General features: G+C 43.6%; 1 protein-coding gene across 2 annotated transcripts in view; it reads right to left on the bottom strand.

The window, feature by feature from the left end:
* SERPINI2 (serpin family I member 2) overlaps positions 1 to 18589 on the bottom strand; it is a 208331-nt gene that overhangs the window by 44832 nt on the left and 144910 nt on the right. Inside the window, exons 7-8 of one of the 2 annotated variants that reach the window (XM_077292936.1) lie at positions 16820 to 16906; positions 15633 to 15719 (exon numbers count right to left, since the gene is read on the bottom strand). In XM_077292936.1, the coding sequence (XP_077149051.1) occupies positions 15633 to 15719; positions 16820 to 16906 (174 nt within the window). The remainder of the gene's footprint in view (positions 1 to 15632; positions 15720 to 16819; positions 16907 to 18589) is intronic. The other variant, XM_077292937.1, reaches the window with a different exon arrangement.

The raw sequence follows: 18589 nt of genomic DNA, 5'->3' as shown, positions 1-18589 counted from the left end.
GATAATTTTTGTGAAAAAATATGATTTTTTATTTTTACGGTTCTGCATTATAAACTTCTGTGAAGCACTTGGTGGGTCAAAGTGCTCACCACACCTCTAGATAAGTTCCTTAGGGGGTCTACTTTCCAAAATGGTGTCACTTGTGGGGGGTTTCAATGTTTAGGCACATCAGTGGCTCTCCAAACGCAACATGGCGTCCCATCTCAATTCCTGTCAATTTTGCATTGAAAAGTCAAACGGTGCTACTTCCTTTCCGAGCTCTCCCATGCGCCCAAACAGTGGTTTACTCCCACATATGGGGTATCAGCGTACTCAGGAAAAATTGTACAACAACTTTTGGGGTCCAATTTCTTCTCTTACCCTTGGTAAAATAAAACAAATTGGAGCTGAAGTAAATTTTTTGTGAAAAAAAGTTAAATGTTCATTTTTATTTAAACATTCCAAAAATTCCTGTGAAGCACCAGAAGGGTTAATAAACTTCTTGAATATGGTTTTGAGCACCTTGAGGGGTGCAGTTTTTAGAATGGTGTCACACTTGGGTATTTTCTATCATATAGACCCCTCAAAATGACTTCAAATGAGATGTGGTCCCTAAAAAAAAAATGGTGTTGTAAAAATGAGAAATTGCTGGTCAACTTTTAACCCTTATAACTCCCTACCAAAAAAAAATTTTGGTTCCAAAATTGTGCTGATGTAAAGTAGACATGTGGGAAATGTTACTTATTAAGTATTTTGTGTGACATATCTCTGTGATTTAAGGGCATAAAAATTCAAAGTTGGAAAATTGCAAAATTTTCAAAATTTTCGCCAAATTTCCATTTTTTTTGCAAATAAACGCAGGTAATATCAAAGAAATTTTACTACTATCATGAAGTACAATATGTCACGAGAAAACAGTGTCAGAATCGCCAAGATCCGTTGAAGCGTTCCAGAGTTATAACCTCCTAAAGGGACAGTGGTCAGAATTGTAAAAATTGGCCCGGTCATTAACGTGCAAACCACCCTTGGGGGTGAAGGGGTTAAGAAAGCCATGATGGACTACGCTGTACCACGCTATGAGCTACCCAGTTGACAATTCTTTTGCGAGAAAAGCCATCCCACCCCTCCACCAGCATGTAAAAGACCGCACTGTCCATGCACTCTGTCAATCTGTGAGTCCAAAGGTACACCTGAAAACAGACACATGGACCTGTAGGCATGGCCACGGAAGGTTACGTGTCCTTTGTGGCGCAATGGGTTAATGTATTGGATGCATGGTCCACACAGGGGACAGCCTGGTAAGTCTGTCTGCAGTCCCTAATTCAAGTTGTCCTCAAATGAATAAATCTGAGCTTCAACCTTCTGGCTCTCATTAAGTGCTTTTTTTTAAAAAAAACTTGGTGTTTAGGGCCTACTAACGGTGTCTGCCCCTGCCTGGTTTTTGTCCTCAACTGAATAAAGCTGAGCTTCCACCTTCTGGCTCTAATTTTTTTTTTTTTAATTGCTGGATGGGGCCTAATACCTCTGTTTGCTGCTCCCTGGTGTTTGTCCTCATCTGAATAAAGCTGAGCTTCAACCTTCTGGCTCTTATTAAGCTTTTTTTTAAACAAAAAATAGGTGTTTAGAGCCTACTAACGGTGTCTGCCCCTCCCTGGTGTTTGCCCTCAACTGAATACAGCTGAGCTTCAACCTTCTGGCTCTAATATATATATATTTATTTATTTATTTATTTTTTTAAGTGCTGGTTGGGGCCTAATAGCTCTGTTTGCTGCTCCCTGGTGTTTGCCCTCAACTGAATACATCTGAGCTTCAACCTTCTGGCTTTCGGCCTATAGAATCAGATATTAAACTGCATTTGGCCTTCAGCTTTGGTTACGGCCTACTAACGGTGTCTGCCCCTCCTTGGTGTTTGTCCTCAACTGAATAAAGCTGAGCTTCTACCTTCTGGCTCTCATTAAGTGCTGTTTTTTAAAAACTTGGTGTTTAGGGCCTACTAACGGTGTCTGCCCCTCCCTGGTGTTTGCCCTCAACTGAATACAGCTGAGCTTCAACCTTCTGGCTTTGGGCCTATAGTATCAGATATTAAACTGCATTTGACCTTCAACTTTGGTTACGGCCTACTAACGGTGTCTGCCCCTCCCTGGTGTTGAGTCTGACCTCAACTGAATACAGCTGAGCTTAAACCTTCTGGCTCTCATTAAGTGCTGTGTTTTTAAAAATTGGTGGTTAGGGTCTACTAACGGTGTCTGCCCCTATAGGTTGTTTGTCCTCAACTGAATAAAGCTGAGCTTCAACCTTCTGGCTTTTGGCCTACAGTAGCAGATATTAAACTGCATTTGGCCTACTAGTGTGGTTGGGCCCTTAAAACAGTGTCTGCTGCTCTTGGGTTTGCTACTCCACTGAACAAAGCAATGCCGCCTGTTTAGTCCTGTTACCAATTTTGAACTGCATTTAGCCTACTATATTCTTTGGCCCTATATCTGTTTCCTCCTCATCCTGCCCATTGCCCAGCCACTGCTAGATGAGTCTGCTGGTACATTGACCTAGACCACTACATTCCCCTTGCACTCTACACAGCCAGAATCTGACCTTGCTGAAAGTAAGGTTCCCCTTCCCGCATGTTATACCACCTTACACAGGGACAAAGAGGAAGGTGCAGATGAAAGTGCAGGTTCCTTCATCAGGTGGGGGGGCATACTCGTTGGCGACGTCACTGGCACAGGGCCCCTCAGAGTACGCAAAAGTGTCGCTGCTGGTGGGAGGCGCCCCCGCCATGCAAACACACAGCTGTACTTTGAGGGGCCCTGTGCCAGTGCTAATGCGAACGAGTGGGCCCCCCCTGCTTGCTCAGGATCACAGCACTTGCAACGTTGAAATACTTACCTCTCCCTGCTCCACCGCGTGACGTAGTGCACGTTTCCTGGGCCCACTAAAACCTTGAACCAGCCCTACCCCCACAACTTTTGCCAAATGACCCCCAAGTTCCAATGCCCAACTATTTTTATAAAGTTAATTAAGATTGACAAGCTTCAGAAACAAGAATGGATGTTTTTGGCATTAAAATGGGCACTGTAGGTGTTTTCCTGGCCTCCACTCACTGCCGACTATGCTTCCCCATTGACTTGCATTGGGTTTCGTGTTTCGGTCGATCCCCGACTTTTAGCGATAATCGGCCGACTGCACTCGACTCGACTCTGGACAAAGTCGGGTTTCACAAAACCCGACTCGACCTTAAAAAAATGAAAGTCACTCAACCCTACTTGCCAGTTGTCCATTGTTCTTGGAGGGTTTACATCTCAGTCTGGTTCCTTCTGCCCTGCTGCCAATTCAGCCAAGATAAGTGTCTGGTTTATTTTTCTGCAGCACACATGCAGTGTGCTTTACAATTCAGAACAATTCATTGTTTTTTCTTGTCCAGCTTAGACTTGTTAGGATTTTTTCAGTCATGCTGGATTCTCTGGAGATGCAGATATACATTCTATGTCTTTAGTTAGATGTGGAATTTTGTATTTTCTGCTGTGGATATTTTTAGGGTTTTAATGCTGACCGCTTAATACTCTGTCCTATCCTTTACTATTTAGCTAGAAGTGCCTCTTTTGCTAAATCCTGTTTTCTGCCTGTGTGTGTTTTTTTACTCTAATATTCACAGTCAATATTTGTGGGGGGCTGCCTATCCTTTGGGGTTTCTGCTCTGAGGCAAGATAGAATTCCCATTTCCATCTATAGGGTTATTTAGTCCTCCGGCTGTGTCGAGGTGTCTAGGACGTGTTAGGTACACCCCATGGCTACTTCTAGTTGCGGTGTCATTTTAGGGTTTGCGGTCAGTACAGGTTCCACCTTCTCCAGAGTAAGTCTCATGCGGCTCCAAGGTCACCGGATCATAACAGAGCACTGTTTTACTTTTTCAACGTAGAATTGGCTGGAATTGTGATCTGACGCCATGTTGCGTTTGGAGAGCCCCTGATGTGCCTAAACAGTGGAAACCCCCCAATTCTAACTCCAACCCTAACCCGAACACACCCCTAACCCTAATCCCAACCATAACCATAACTCTAACCACACACCTAACCCGAACATGCCCCTAACCCTAATCCCAACCATAACCACACCCCTAACTCTAATCCCAACCATAACCCTAACCACACCCCTAACCCTGACACACCCCTAACCCTAATCCCAACCGTAAATGTAATCCGAACCCTAACCCTAACTTTAGCCCCTACCTTAACCCTAACTTTAGCCCCAACCCTAACTTTAGCCCCAGCCCTAACTGTAGCCCCAACCCTAACTTTAGCCCTATCCCTAATGGGAAAATAGAAATAAATACATTTTTTTATTTTATTATTTTCCCCTAACTAAGGCGATGATAAAGGGGGGTTTGATTTACTATTTATAGCAGGTTTTTATAGCGGGTTTTTATATTTCGCAGCTGTCACACACTAAAAGATACTTTTTATTGCAAAAAAATAGTTTTTGCATCACCACATTTTGAGAGCTATAATTTTTACATATTTTGGTCCACAGAGTCATATGAGGTCTTGTTTTTTGTGGGAAGAGTTGATGTCTTTATTGGTACCATTTTCGTGCATGTGACTTTTTTGATCTTTTTTATTCCGATTTTTGTGAGGCAGAATGAACAAAAAACAGCAATTCATGACTTTCTTTTGGGGGGGGGGCATTTATACCGTTCCGTGTTTGGTAAAATTGAAAAATATTTAGAATTGAGAGTCCTCAGTGGTTGATACCTTTTAATGGCTAACTGAAAAGATGGTAACAAATTGCAAGCTTTCGAGACTACACAGGTCTCTTCATCAGGCAAAGACTAAAAGAAATTCTGGCTGGCTAACACGGTACCAAGATATATATCTTTCCTGTGGTAAAATTGATAAAGCAGTTTTATTCTTTGGGTCAGTACGATTACAGCGATATCTCATTTATATATTTTTTTATGTTTTGGCGCTATTATACAATAAAAACTGTTTTATATAAAAAATAATTATTTTTGCATCGCTTTATTCTGAGGGCTATAACTTTTTTATTTTTTTCCTAATGACACTGTGTGGTGACTCGCTTGCAGGACAAGATGATGTTTTCAGCAGTACTATGTTTATTTATATCCGTTTTTTTTTATCACGTGTTATTCCACTTTGTTCGGCGGTATGATGATAAAGTATTGTTTTTTGCCTCGGTTTTTGTTTTTCCGGTGTTCACTGAAGGGGTTAACTAGTGGGACAGTTTTATTTATCGGGTCGATACGGATGCGGCGATACTAAATATGTGTACTTTTATTGTTTTTTTTTAATTTGCATAAAGAAATGTATTTATTGGAACAATATATATATTTTTTCCTTTATTTAGGATTTTTTTTTAATACTTTTACACAGTGTAATTTTTTTTTTTTTTACTTTTTTACTTTGTTCCAGGGTGGGTCATCACTGTATAGTGTCAGATCGCTGATCTGACACTTTGCATAGCACTGTGTCAGATCAGTGATCTGTCATGCAGTGCTGGAGGCTTGCTGGCGCCTGCTCCCAGCAGGCCCTCGCAAGTCACCTCCCTGCAAGACCCGGAAAGACCTCCGTGGCCATCTTTGATCTGGGGCCTGCAGGGAGGAGGATGGAGGAGACGCTTGGAACAACGCAATCACATCGCGTTGTTCCGAGGGTCTCAGGGAAGAACGCAGGGAGCCCCCTCCCTGCACGATGCTTCCCTATGCCACCGGAACGCTGCGATCATGTTTGATCGCAGTGTTCCTGGGGTTAATGTGCCGGGAGGGGTCCGTGTCTGCTCCTGGCACATAGTGCCGGATGTCAGCTGTGATAATCAGCTGACACCTGGCCACAATCGGCCATGCTTCCCCAGTGAGCGTGGCTGATCGCCTATGACGTATTATCCCGTCCATGGGAATTAAGTCCCAGGGCACATGGACGGGATAATGCGTCCAATTGCAGAAAGGGGTTAACATTCTATCTTTTACTATTGATGCTGCATAGGCAGCATCAATAGTAAAAAGGTGGTCACACTTGTCAAGCACTATGCTTGACAAGTGTTACCAACCTGTCAATCTCTTTTCCAAGCGATGCTTCAAATCGCTTGGAAAATGCAATCATTCTGCAAGCTAAAAACGCTTACAAAACACTTGTGTTTTGTGGGAAAATGCATGCAAATTTCGCATGCATTTTACCTGTGGCAGGGAGTTGCGGAAATGCTGTGGATATTTCCGCAGCATTTCTGCAACATGGGCACATAGCCTAAGGCAATATAATGTGCTAGGTTTCTGTCACACCGATACATATTGTAGGATAGTTTCTTTCTGTAGTGGAAATTAACAGCACAGGGAATCTATAGATGAATCTGTCAGCAAGCTTTTCCTATGTAATCTAAGAGCAACATCATGTAGGGGCAGAGAGCCTGATTCCAGTGTTGTCTCACTTCATAGGCTGTAAGAGAGAGGGAATCTGCCAACCAGGGACAGAAAACCTTCAGATAAAAAAGGTGGTACCTCTCTCCCACATCAGTTGTTTACAGAGCACAAGAGGAACATTAGACTAATAACAGAAGTACTTTAACATTACTATAAACTTAACAGAGACAACGCATGGCTACCTCAAAATATAACGTTAACTAAACTAAATGTGCATACCACACGTGAAGGGAGGAAATGTATGGGTTCCGTCATGGGCTCAGAGAAATACCGTTATTGGTAAGTAACTACGTTTTTCTCCTTCCCCATGATGGCAACACGGAGAGAATTGCAGAGATTTGTACGTTAGGGGGGGACCACTGCTTCCAGAACCCTTCTCCCAAAGGTAAGGTCTGAAGAAGAGGCTAGGTCCAGCCGATAATGAGTAAAGAATGTAGAGGGGGAAGACCAAGTAGCGGCTCTACATATCTGTTCTATCGAGGCACTGCCTCTTTCTGTCCAGTAAGTCACCACCGATCTTGTTGAGCGTGCCTTTATTTTCTCCAGGATGGCTGCCCCATGTGAGGAGTATGACAGGTCGATATCGTCTCTCATCCACCTCGCAAGCGTACTTTTGGTAGCTTCCTGCCCCTTCCATGGACCCTGGAAGCATGCATGCAAAGAGAGACCTATCCTTCCTACACTCCCATGTGGCCGCTAGATACTGGATTAGGCATCTCTTGACATCTAGAGTATGTAAGGCTTCCTCACCCCTGTTTTTGGGGTTGGGACAAAAGGAAGCGCGAGGGATATCTCCTGAGACCGGTGAAACCGCGATGCTACTTTTGGAAGAAAGGCGGGTCAGTTTTAAGCACAACTATCTTCCAGAATCTGTGTGAAAGGCAGGTAAGCCGATAGGGCCTGGATGTCGCTGACTCTGCATGCAGATGTAAGAGCTACAAGAAGAGAAGTTTTAAGTGACAAAACTTTTAGCGACGCTTCTGACAGAGGCTCAAACGGGGCCTTAGTTAGGGAAGAAAGGACTAAGTTCAGGTCTCAAGGAGGAGTACAACGAGAGGGGATGAGTCTAGATATCCAGCGATTCCCAGCCAGGTCGTAATTGTACAGGGCCCCTAGAGCCGCAACTTGGACTTTCAAAGTGCTTGTGGCCAGCCCCTGTTCCAAACCTTTCTGCAGAAACTCTAAAAGTGGAACCCCCCCATCTAACTTGGAGCCAGAAACTGAAAGAAACTTTTTCCAGATTTTCCTGTATAGTTTGGTAGTGACAGGCTTTCTACTTTGTAGTAAAGTGGCAACTACATTTGGTGAGAACCTACTATTGCTCAGGAGCGACCTTTCAAGTTCCAGGCTGTCATGTGCAAGTTCTTTACCTGCGGATGAGCCACTGGCCCTTGGGAAAGAAGGTCTGGGAGATCTGGAAGAACCCAAGGGTCAAAGATGGACATCATCTTCAACCAAGAGAACCATGTCCTCAACCAGAAGGGGGCTATTAAAATTACTTTTGCCCTGTCCTCCCGTATTTTCCTCAAAACTGCTGGAATCAGGGCAATTGGCGGGAAGGCGTAAATCAGATGTTAACTCCATGGAATTATGAATGCCTCTAGAGCAACTGGGTTCCCCATGGGTTCTATTGATATGGAAATTTGGTTTGGATAAATTTATCCCTGTGTGTGTGCTGCGGCCGCTCCCAATAAGACTGAGTATTTTGAGCGCTCATCAAGGATGGACTGTACACCATTGTGACAGAACAACATTCCATCAATACTGATACTTTATTGTACATACATAGTTTTATAATTGCATATAGAAAGGAGTGGTTAAGGGTTGTTAGGGGTGGTTAGTTAATTACCATATTGTCTAGCTCCTCTGTTATTGGTTATCTAAATATATATGGAATATTATGATTAATGCACATATGGATGCTGATTAAGCAACTAAAATGTAGCTCTGCATCTAGGACAAAGTTGAGACATCTGATCAGCACTTACTACATCTGGCGTTGTTCCGCTTTTGAGATGGAAAACCCCATACAATCTGTCTGGCTTATATCCGTTTATGTCAGCCATTTTAAGCCATTGATTATAATGTATATATTAGCTGTGAGTATATTAGCATTTATGATTATAGAGCAGTATACATGCAATTGAGATCTACATGATATACAGGTCCTTCTCAAAAAATTAGCATATAGTGTTAAATTTCATTATTTACCATAATGTAATGATTACAATTAAACTTTCATATATTATGGATTCATTATCCACCAACTGAAATTTGTCAGGTCTTTTATTGTTTTAATACTGATGATTTTGGCATACAACTCCTGATAACCCAAAAAACCTGTCTCAATAAATTAGCATATTTCACCCGACCAATCAAATAAAAGTGTTTTTTAATACCAAACAAAAAAACCAAATAATAATGTTCAGTTATGCACTCAATACTTGGTCGGGAATCCTTTGGCAGAAATGACTGCTTCAATGCGGCGTGGCATGGAGGCAATCAGCCTGTGACACTGCTGAGATGTTATGGAGGCCCAGGATGCTTCAATAGCGGCCTTAAGCTCATCCAGAGTGTTGGGTCTTGCGTCTCTCAACTTTCTCTTCACAATATCCCACAGATTCTCCATGGGGTTCAGGTCAGGAGAGTTGGCAGGCCAATTGAGCACAGTAATACCATGGTCAGTAAACCATTTACCAGTGGTTTTGGCACTGTGAGCAGGTGCCAGGTCGTGCTGAAAGATGAAATCTTCATCTCCATAAAGCATTTCAGCCGATGGAAGCATGAAGTGCTCCAAAATCTCCTGATAGCTAGCTGCATTGACCCTGCCCTTGATGAAACACAGTGGACCAACACCAGCAGCTGACATGGCACCCCACACCATCACTGACTGTGGGTACTTGACACTGGACTTCAGGCATTTTGGCATTTCCTTCTCCCCAGTCTTCCTCCAGACTCTGGCACCTTGATTTCCGAATGACATGCAAAATTTGCTTTCATCAGAAAAAAGTACTTGGGACCACTTAGCAACAGTCCAGTGCTGCTTCTCTGTAGCCCATTTCCTGCACACGCCTGTGCACGGTGGCTCTGGATGTTTCCACACCAGACTCAGTCCACTGCTTCCTCAGGTTCCCCAAGGTCTGGAATCGGTCCTTCTCCACAATCTTCCTCAGGGTCCGGTCACCTCTCCTCGTTGTACAGCGTTTTCTGCCACATTGTTTCCTTCCAACAGACTTACCATTGAGGTGCCTTGATACAGCACTCTGGGAACAGCCTATTTGTTGAGAAATTTCTTTCTGGGTCTTACCCTCTTGCTTGAGGGTGTCGATGATGGCCTTCTTGACATCTGTCAGGTCGCTAGTCTTACCCATGATGGGGGTTTTGAGTAATGAACCAGGCAGGGAGTTTTTAAAAGCCTCAGGTATCTTTTGCATGTGTTTAGAGTTAATTAGTTGATTCAGAAGATTAGGGTAATAGGTCATTTAGAGAACCTTTTCTTGATATGCTAATTTATTGAGACAGGTTTTTTGGGTTATCAGGAGTTGTATGCCAAAATCATCAGTATTAAAACAATAAAAGACCTGACAAATTTCAGTTGGTGGATAATGAATCTATAATATATGAAAGTTTAATTGTAATCATTACATTATGGTAAATAATGAAATTTAACACTATATGCTAATTTTTTGAGAAGGACCTGTATATATTTCTTTCTATCACACTATCGAGCAGAATGCATCTACCTTTCGGTTCCAACTGTTAGCGAATAGATCTATGGCTGGGTACCCCATCTTTCGGTGATCTGAATGAACACAGCCTGATTCAGCTCCCAGTCGCCCTGTCTCAGCTGGGTCCGGCTCAGGAAATCTGCTGTATAGTTCTCTACCCCCTTATATGGAGGGCCGACAGAGAGCACAAGTTTTCCTCGGTTAGCTGAAAAATGGACCAGGTTACCTCCATCAGCGGGTGAGACCTGGTACCCCTCTTGTGATTCAAATACGCTACCACTACTCCGTGTTCCGAAAATACTCTCACATGGTGAGATCAGAGGGTGCCCAAGAACTCTAGGAGGGTGAATTTCACTGCTAATAGTTCTTTCATGTTTGAGGATACCGAACTTAGCTCCCCTGTCCAGACCCCCTGAGCTATCTGATCATTTAGGTGAGCCCACCACCCCCTGTGGCTTGCGTTCATAGTCAAGACCTGGGAGATTGGTAATATCCAAGGAACACCTCAAGTTAGATTGTCTATGTTTAACCACCATTCTAGCGAGAGAGTTGTTCTTGATGACATGGTTAACTGCCCTTCTAAATTTCCTTTGAGAACATTTTCTGCTGACAATATCTCCCACTGTAACTCCCTGGTATGGACCTGGGCCCATTGGACAGCCGGGATACAAGATGTCAAGGACCCTAGAAGAGACATTACCTTTTGCAAGGTTGTGGAGGGGAGGATCCTTGCTCGTGATAGCAGCTCTATCATCTTGTGAACCTTTCCTTCTGGGAGGCGACACTCCTGTTTGTTTGAGTCCAGTATAATCCCTAGGTATTCTTGTATCTGACTTGGCTTGATTCTGGATTTCTGTAAGTTCAGAAGCCAGCCTAAGTTGGTTAAAGAAGTCATAACTCTCTCTAGTTGGTTTTTGCAGTGCCGGGAGGAATTGCCCATTCCTCCCATTGATATGGAACTATCAGGATATCCTGCTCCCTTAAGTATGCCATCACCTCCGCTACTACTTTGGTGAACACCCTTGGGGCGATAGCCAGACCACAAGGAAGGGCCCTGAACTGGTAATGTCTTATCCCTCCCTGCATGGTGACTGCCACCTTGAGGAATTTGTGATAGTCCTTGTGGATGGGGAAGTGATAGTATGCGTCCTTTAGGTCTAGAACCATCATAAAACAGGAAGGAAATAGCATTTTCAAGCCAACTTTATTGATTCCATCTTGAAAGACTGCACTTTCAAACATGTGTTTAGGGTTCTCCAGTTTATAATTGTCCTGGATGTCCCATCCGTCTTTCTCCTTAAGAACAGAGGGGAGTAAACCCCTTCGCCTCTTTCTTGGCGAGGGACTTCCTGAAGAACATCCTTCTTCACTAGACTCATAATCTCCCATTCTAAGGTTAGCTGTTCCTCTTTTGAGGATCTTAGAGGGGTCACAATGAAGGACAGGTGGGGAGGGGAGTGGAAACCTAGTTTTAGGCCTGATTTTTTTCAAGTCCAAAATCCACGCACTGTTGGTATTTTTTCCCAGGTTGGGACAAGCAAAGGCATCCACCCCCCCCCCACACACCTGGGGAAAACCCTCATTAGGATTGCTTCTTATTATCGACGGACCCCTGTTGAACATGAACCCCTTGCCTCTACCCCTTCTATCTTCCTACTTGTCTTGGAGGTTTTTGGGGGGTTTCCTCTGGATAAATCTCCTACTCCGAAAGGGCTGTTTATAGGATTGGCTGGAGAGGATAGGGAAGCATTTCTTTTTATCTTCAGCATCATCCAGGATATTGTCCAACGTGGGTCCAAACAAAAACTCGCCCTCGCAGGGGATGGAACACAATTTCGATTTCGTCTGGAGATCCCCTAGCCAACACTTAAGCCAAAGAGCTCACCTGGCTCCATTAGAGAAGGATACTGATCTGGCGGCTAGTCTGACCGAGTCCGCTGATGCGACCGCCAGAAAAGCAGCAGCCCCCTTCATTACGGGGATGGAATTTAGAATTGTGTCTGTAGGGGTTTTATCTCTTAACTGTGATTCTAGCTGATCCAGCCAGACCATTAGTGACCTGGCCATACAGGTGGCGGCTATTTCTGGTTTTAGCCCCCCCAGCGGCCTCCCAAGAGCCCTTCAGGAATGAATCTGCTTTTTTATCCATGGGGTCTTTTAACACCCCCATATCCTTGAAAGGCAGGGAAAACTTATTAGAGGCTTTGGCAATTGCCACTTCTATCTTTGGCACCTTTTCCCAAAAGGAGCAAGCCAGGTCCTCAAAGGGGTATTTCCCTTTTTAGGTAAGCAAATCCTTCCTTTCTGGCTTTTTCCATTCTCGTTTTTGATTAGGGTTTGGATTTTATCATTTAATGGTAAGGACCTCCTCTTTTCTTGCTCTATCCCCCCCGAACATAATGTCCTGCATTGTTTTCTTGTCTGAGGGTCCACCAGACCCATAGTGGATCTGAGCTTTAATGAGACTGTCTGTTTCCTCTACCGGAAAACAGCTGCAACCATTTCTACCCTCAGAGGACGTTGAAGATGATGATGATGACACCCTGGATGAATCTGAGTCACTTCCTTCCCTCTCCATACTGCTAGACCTGTGTCTGGTTTTCTGCAATTTCTTTCCTGAATCTCGAAGGGATCTGAAGGTGTCTTCTACCTGACTTTTAATCAAACATCTAAGATCTGAGGCAACCCTAGGGGTTTCTTCAAAAATTGTCTGCTCAATATAGGAGCCACAGAGTCTCTTTTCTCACGTAGTGGGTAACTCTTCTGCACAGAGTGTGCAGATCTTATGTTTGGATTTTGATGTACATTTCTATCCCTAAAAGAGAAGGAGAGACATGGCCCTGGTGGGCGGATTCCCTCTCTCCATGGTGCCGTCATGAGGGAAGGAGAAATAAGTGATTAAGGTTTTTCTGCCTGAAATGCATAATTGGATTTCTTTTTTAATATATGCATAGTCTCCCATTTTTTTTGTCTTATATGATTAAATGCTAAATTGTAACTACTTTCCTTTGGTGATAGAGAATATGCCCTTTTAGGCCATTGAAAGTTAATTAAAAGTGACAAGATGGCAACAGAGCGCACTGTCACTGTGCAGGAGATACCCGTAAAGCAGGAAAAGCAGCAACCAGACCCGCCCTCAAAAAGGCCCTCATGGGCTGCAGCTAATCAGCTCCATGATGTACTTTGTGTTCTGGCACCTTTTGTTATAGCTGAAATTAGCTTTCTCAGCAATTTGTGCTACAGTGACTATTTAGTGAGATAAGGCCTAATAGACTGAACTTCACTCCCTGATGAGCCTTGGCCTGGACTTCAGTTTGGCCCCATGTTTTTCTGCTTTCAACATATCAACTTCAAAACTGAACAGGTCGCCTGCTGTCCAATATATCCTACCCCAACGATACTGCCACAAGATAATCACCTTTCAATGGATGTAATGCTGTGCAGATCAGTGGATGAGGGCTTATTTCTTCTGGGACAACCAATATTATTAACCATATCCCCACCACTTCATGGTACAAGCATCTTAATATTTTATTGGTATACATTTTTGTAATTCAAAAAGGCAATTCCAGCATTGTCACATTGTGTTTTTGCACTGTCTACTGTGTGGTTTCTGCATATTGTAGTGTTTCAGAGGATATGAAATACGGTATGTAGTTTTCAATAAATGCTATTTTTTTTTTAGAGAAAATGTATATTTTATTTATGTGTCTATCCTTTTTAAATTCAAAGAGTAACCGGGTTTTGTTTTCATTATAATTTAATAAATCAGTAGTACGCACGAAAATAAGCAACTTTTATAATATAGTTTGCTTCTTTCAACTCCAAGATTGAATGTTCACTCTCAATCCATGGGTAAAACCTGTATGCAATGATTTTCCCATTACTGAGATAGGAGATGACAGCTGGAGATTTTAAAATTCTATGGAGGAGGAGGCGTTGGAAGCAAAAACAGACAGTCTGGTGCACGTTCTCCTGAGATGACAGTTGCAGATTTTTCTGGTAAGATATAGTGCAGCACCCGAGAGTCCTAGTCGTTGCAGTAATGTCGCTCTTCCACCAGGGGGAGTGATATTACGTCTGATGGTACTAAAGGAGTTCACCTTGCCAGGTATCACAGTCACACACTACACTTCACACTCCAGTCCACCAGGGGGAGCATTGCTTCTATCTATTAGGGCACTCCTCACACACGGGTAAAACTGGTGGGTTGGATAGGAAGTCAGGGAGAAGCAGACTGGGCTTTGACCCGATAACATCGAGTCGGAAGCTACCTGGGTTAGACCCAGAGAGGACCTGTCAGGCAGACAGGGGAAGGAGGAGGAACATCTGAGCTGCAGACAGAGGTCAAGCACGAGATAGAACGTTATGGAGCTGCGCCTGCACTCCATTGCGGCAGCATCCTAAGAAAGGACACGAAGCGAAGTATATTGTGGAGAGTGAGCAACGAAGTCACAGCACAAGGAGATAATACCGGGAGGAGTTCTGTCCCGAGATCGGCAGCCTCCTTCTGAGGCGCGTAGCCGGTGGCCGGAACACCGAGGGAGTAATTGACTCTACGCATTACTTCAGAGACAGGCAGGACAGTCGATTCCAAGTTGGCTGCCCGACCTAAAATACCTAAGAAGACACGGAGGCAAATTGTTGGAGAGGGGCGTCTCTAGGGTCCCTATAAATAAGCTCCAGGCCTACCCCGTCATACGGGTTGTCCAATCCATACCATCTGGGGGACAGAGAGCGAGAACATCAGAAACATTCATGAAAGTTGTGAGGACTATCCTGTGGTGCTCAGCAGAGAGGTACTACAACACACAGGCGCTAGTAGGAAGGCTACTGATTTCCACCTGGACAAGGGAACTCTGGATGTGCCTCCGGACCGGCCGGACTCTGCCTGCCCTGTGAACGGTACTCTGGACTGTGGACGCTGAAGTCTTCAGTAAAAGGTAAAGAGACTGCAACCTTTGTGTCCTCGTTATTCATTGCGCCTTACAATGTCCACCATCACTACCTACACATCAGGGAAGCCCTGGGGACATACTTCACCTGTGGGAAGGTATACCATCTAGCTGCCATTCCATCACCCCAGCGGACCCTTAGCAGCGTCGGTCACCCTGACCGAATACCACAGGTAGCGTCACAAACACCAGACAAACTTCACCTTTAATTGGACGCCCCTCAGAAGGGCCACGGACCGGGTCGGGCCACCGTGACATCCCCAGAACCGAGATAGAGGGACCCGGTACCGAGTACCCCATTGCCCTTAACGTGGGGGTGCTCCAATATTACAAAGTCACTTTTTTTCATGTGCACTATTGGTTTATGAAAAAAACATAACTTTTTTTGTCCTACTATGTGTACATTTACTGTGCTAGTCATCAACAGCACGCTTCCACTGACTTAATGAATGATGTGTGGTGCCAAAAAGTTAAATGACCTCCAATGTCTGTACTGTGGGCAGGTGATAAATGTTCATTGTGGGAAAATGCCTAAGATCAGCTTACCTGATGGATTGTGTCTGATGAAGAACAAGAATGGTCGATCGGCAACAAATCTGTGATTGGTCAAGCTCATTGCAGCAACGTGCATTCCTACAAGGAAAAGAAGATCGATTTGCCTTCTGTGTCTAGAAAATAGGGATAAAACATAACCTTTGTTTCATCCTTTAAAAATCACATGATGAAAAACAATTGAGGTAGATGAGCGAAGCAGCGTTTTGTCCCAAAAGGGCCTTATTCAAGCTAGAATTTTTATTGTACTTCACACGTCTACCTCAGTTGTATTTCACAATGTAATTTTTTTCTCTGGTGCCTCGAAATTGTGGATTTTCTATAGTTCTGGCCACACTCCAACTAGACTGTGTCCAGCCTCGCTCAGTACACTTTCATTGAGGGAGGCTGTACCCATGTAGTCAGTACGTGATCGCATGTATGCAAATCACATACCAGCCGCTCCCAGCACCAGCACCGGAGAATCCTCACAGTGTGCACAATGTGAAGATTCACATAGAGTGACTGCAGACATGTACCCTAAGGCCGGGGTCACACTTGCATGTGCAATGCTCACGTGAGTTTTTCGCCTCAATACCCGGCACTGCTGCTGATACTCGGGACTGGAGTGGCTGCATGTATTTCTGTGCAGCTGAACGCTCTGGTCCGAACCGCCGGCGCCAGTACCGGGTATTGAGGTGAGAGACTTGCGAGAGTTTCTCAGATGATTCACTGAATATGACCGCCTGTATCCTGAAAAAGAAAAATGTTCTCCCCACTGTCAAAGAGAAACAGAACAAACTAATGTCAGGCTGTTTTTACAGAATAGATTTTTAAGTACACCTCTTACTTGTTTTACATGTATAGAAATGTATCTTATGTGGGAATGCAACAATAATCATTGTATTGGGCACATTTATCAATACCAATGTTCTAAAAGAGGTTCATGCTGATTGATAAATCTGTTTAATTGGAAGGCTGTGTTCACACGTTGCATTTTGCAGCTTTTTTATGCAAAATTAAAGCCTGCACAAGCTACGAGATCTCAGAAATCTCCTGCACACCACTGCTTTTTCCTGATTGATTTGGAGAACAGTGGCATTCCTTCCTTCAGCATTTTTGCAGTGTTTTTTTCCACCATAGAAAGCAATGAAAGCTTCATAAATATCGTGTTCCCCAATGTGTTTTATGTCATTATTAACCTGTTGATGCAGCAGCTTCGCTTCCAGCTTCATTTACTTCAATGGAAACCTTCTGAACCACTTTTGAAATGTACAAGTTGGAAGTGTCTGAAAAGGATTTTGGGATAATGAATACAATAGAATGTTATATGAAGTACATTTTAGAATCTGTTGTCATTTACATCTAGTGGTTTCTAAGGGTGAACGCACAAGTACTGGAAACGCTGTAGATCTCCCTGCAGATTTGGACGTGGGCGATCCACAGAGCCTTAGCGATACCAGCCGGGTGACATAACTAGTCTCATCCACAAGCTGCACAATTGTTCGGAATGGAAACTGTTCTGTGGCTCTGTCAGGGCTTCGTCTAAGCCCCACAAGACAGGATTCGGACAGTTGCACTGGTGTGCCATTGACTATAATGAGGCAGACGAACTTAGAGTGAGCTCCGTCAGACATCATTTACATCAACAAATGGTCGCGTCAATGGTCGCGTCAGCACAAACGTCCAAATCCCATTTTGCAGGGCAAAGGCTCTGATGGAGCAACTGATCGTATGCTAACACGCTATGTCTTACATTGATTTTCACATCTGTAGCATAATTATTTTTGTTGTAAATTTTCACAGCAGATTTCACCCTTTTATGACTTTATTTCACAGTTGTTCTGAACTAGAAACACTTTACACAAGAGGTGCGAAAGGACAAAAACTGGGGTCCCTGTGCTTCTTTTTGGGTCTAATGAAACGTATTACTAGCCTTATTATTTACGTTAAGCATAGTCCAATACTGTTTAGTTGTCGAACAATGTATGAAGTACTTTTCATTGAGTCGATGAACCTCCCTGGGATATCCCATCTCCTAAATCCTATCCCAATTTGTACCGTAATAGGTGTAAAAATAGTATTAGCAAATGCCTCCAATTAGAAATGTAGTATAGTTCTTCTGATTCGATATGTCGCCTTCACCATGTGCCAGTGCATTGAAGTGGCTTAGATATCCATGGTTACGACCACTCATATAGTGGCAGTTGGTTGGTTAGTTGTTATAACCATGGAGACCTAAGCTATTGCAATGCCTGCACATGGGGAAAGCAAATCAGAAGCAAATCAGAAGAACTACTCTACTTTTCTAATTGGTGGGATTTGCTAATATTATTATTATTACACCTAATACATATTAAGATAGGATGTTGAAGATGGGACTACCCCTTCAATGAGATTGTATGAATACAAATGGCTGCTTCCCTGCTGTATCTGCAAGAAAACAGTCATCCATGAAGGTCAAATACAACAGATTTGTGAACAAAATTGACTAATTCCCACAATTTTTTAGACAGATAAGACCTTCAGACATTAAAGTATTGCCATAATTAGGCTGCGGCTACATGACGACTTAGGCCATCACATCAGTCACACTGCCAAATGCCGGTGTATGTCATGGCCACGTTGCAGCATAGTGCAAGTAAATGGAAGTCACATTTTTACCCTTAAAGTGTCACAATGAGGTCACAAAAAGTCAGGATCACTTGCAATTTCTGTGACAAAATCACAAAAAACTGCAAGTGATCCCAGGTTATTGAGACTTGCTTGTCACGCTTGCTTTAGCTGATGTGTCTCAATTCACGCCATTCACTTGCATTATTCTGTGATATAAAAGCGCCATACAGCATTATTTAGCTGTGTGACCTGTGTTTTTGTGTAGCCTCAGTCTTTGGGCTAATACTCATCTGCGAGGAAAAAGGACGAGGGCAGTCCGATAAAAAATTGTATTGCACTCTGACCACCCTGACCAA

Source organism: Ranitomeya variabilis, chromosome 2 (assembly GCF_051348905.1).
Source record: "Ranitomeya variabilis isolate aRanVar5 chromosome 2, aRanVar5.hap1, whole genome shotgun sequence".
NCBI classification, from domain to species: Eukaryota; Metazoa; Chordata; class Amphibia; order Anura; family Dendrobatidae; genus Ranitomeya; species Ranitomeya variabilis.
The sequence above is the reverse complement of the archived record's forward strand: the minus strand, read 5'-3'. Positions and strand labels throughout refer to the sequence as shown.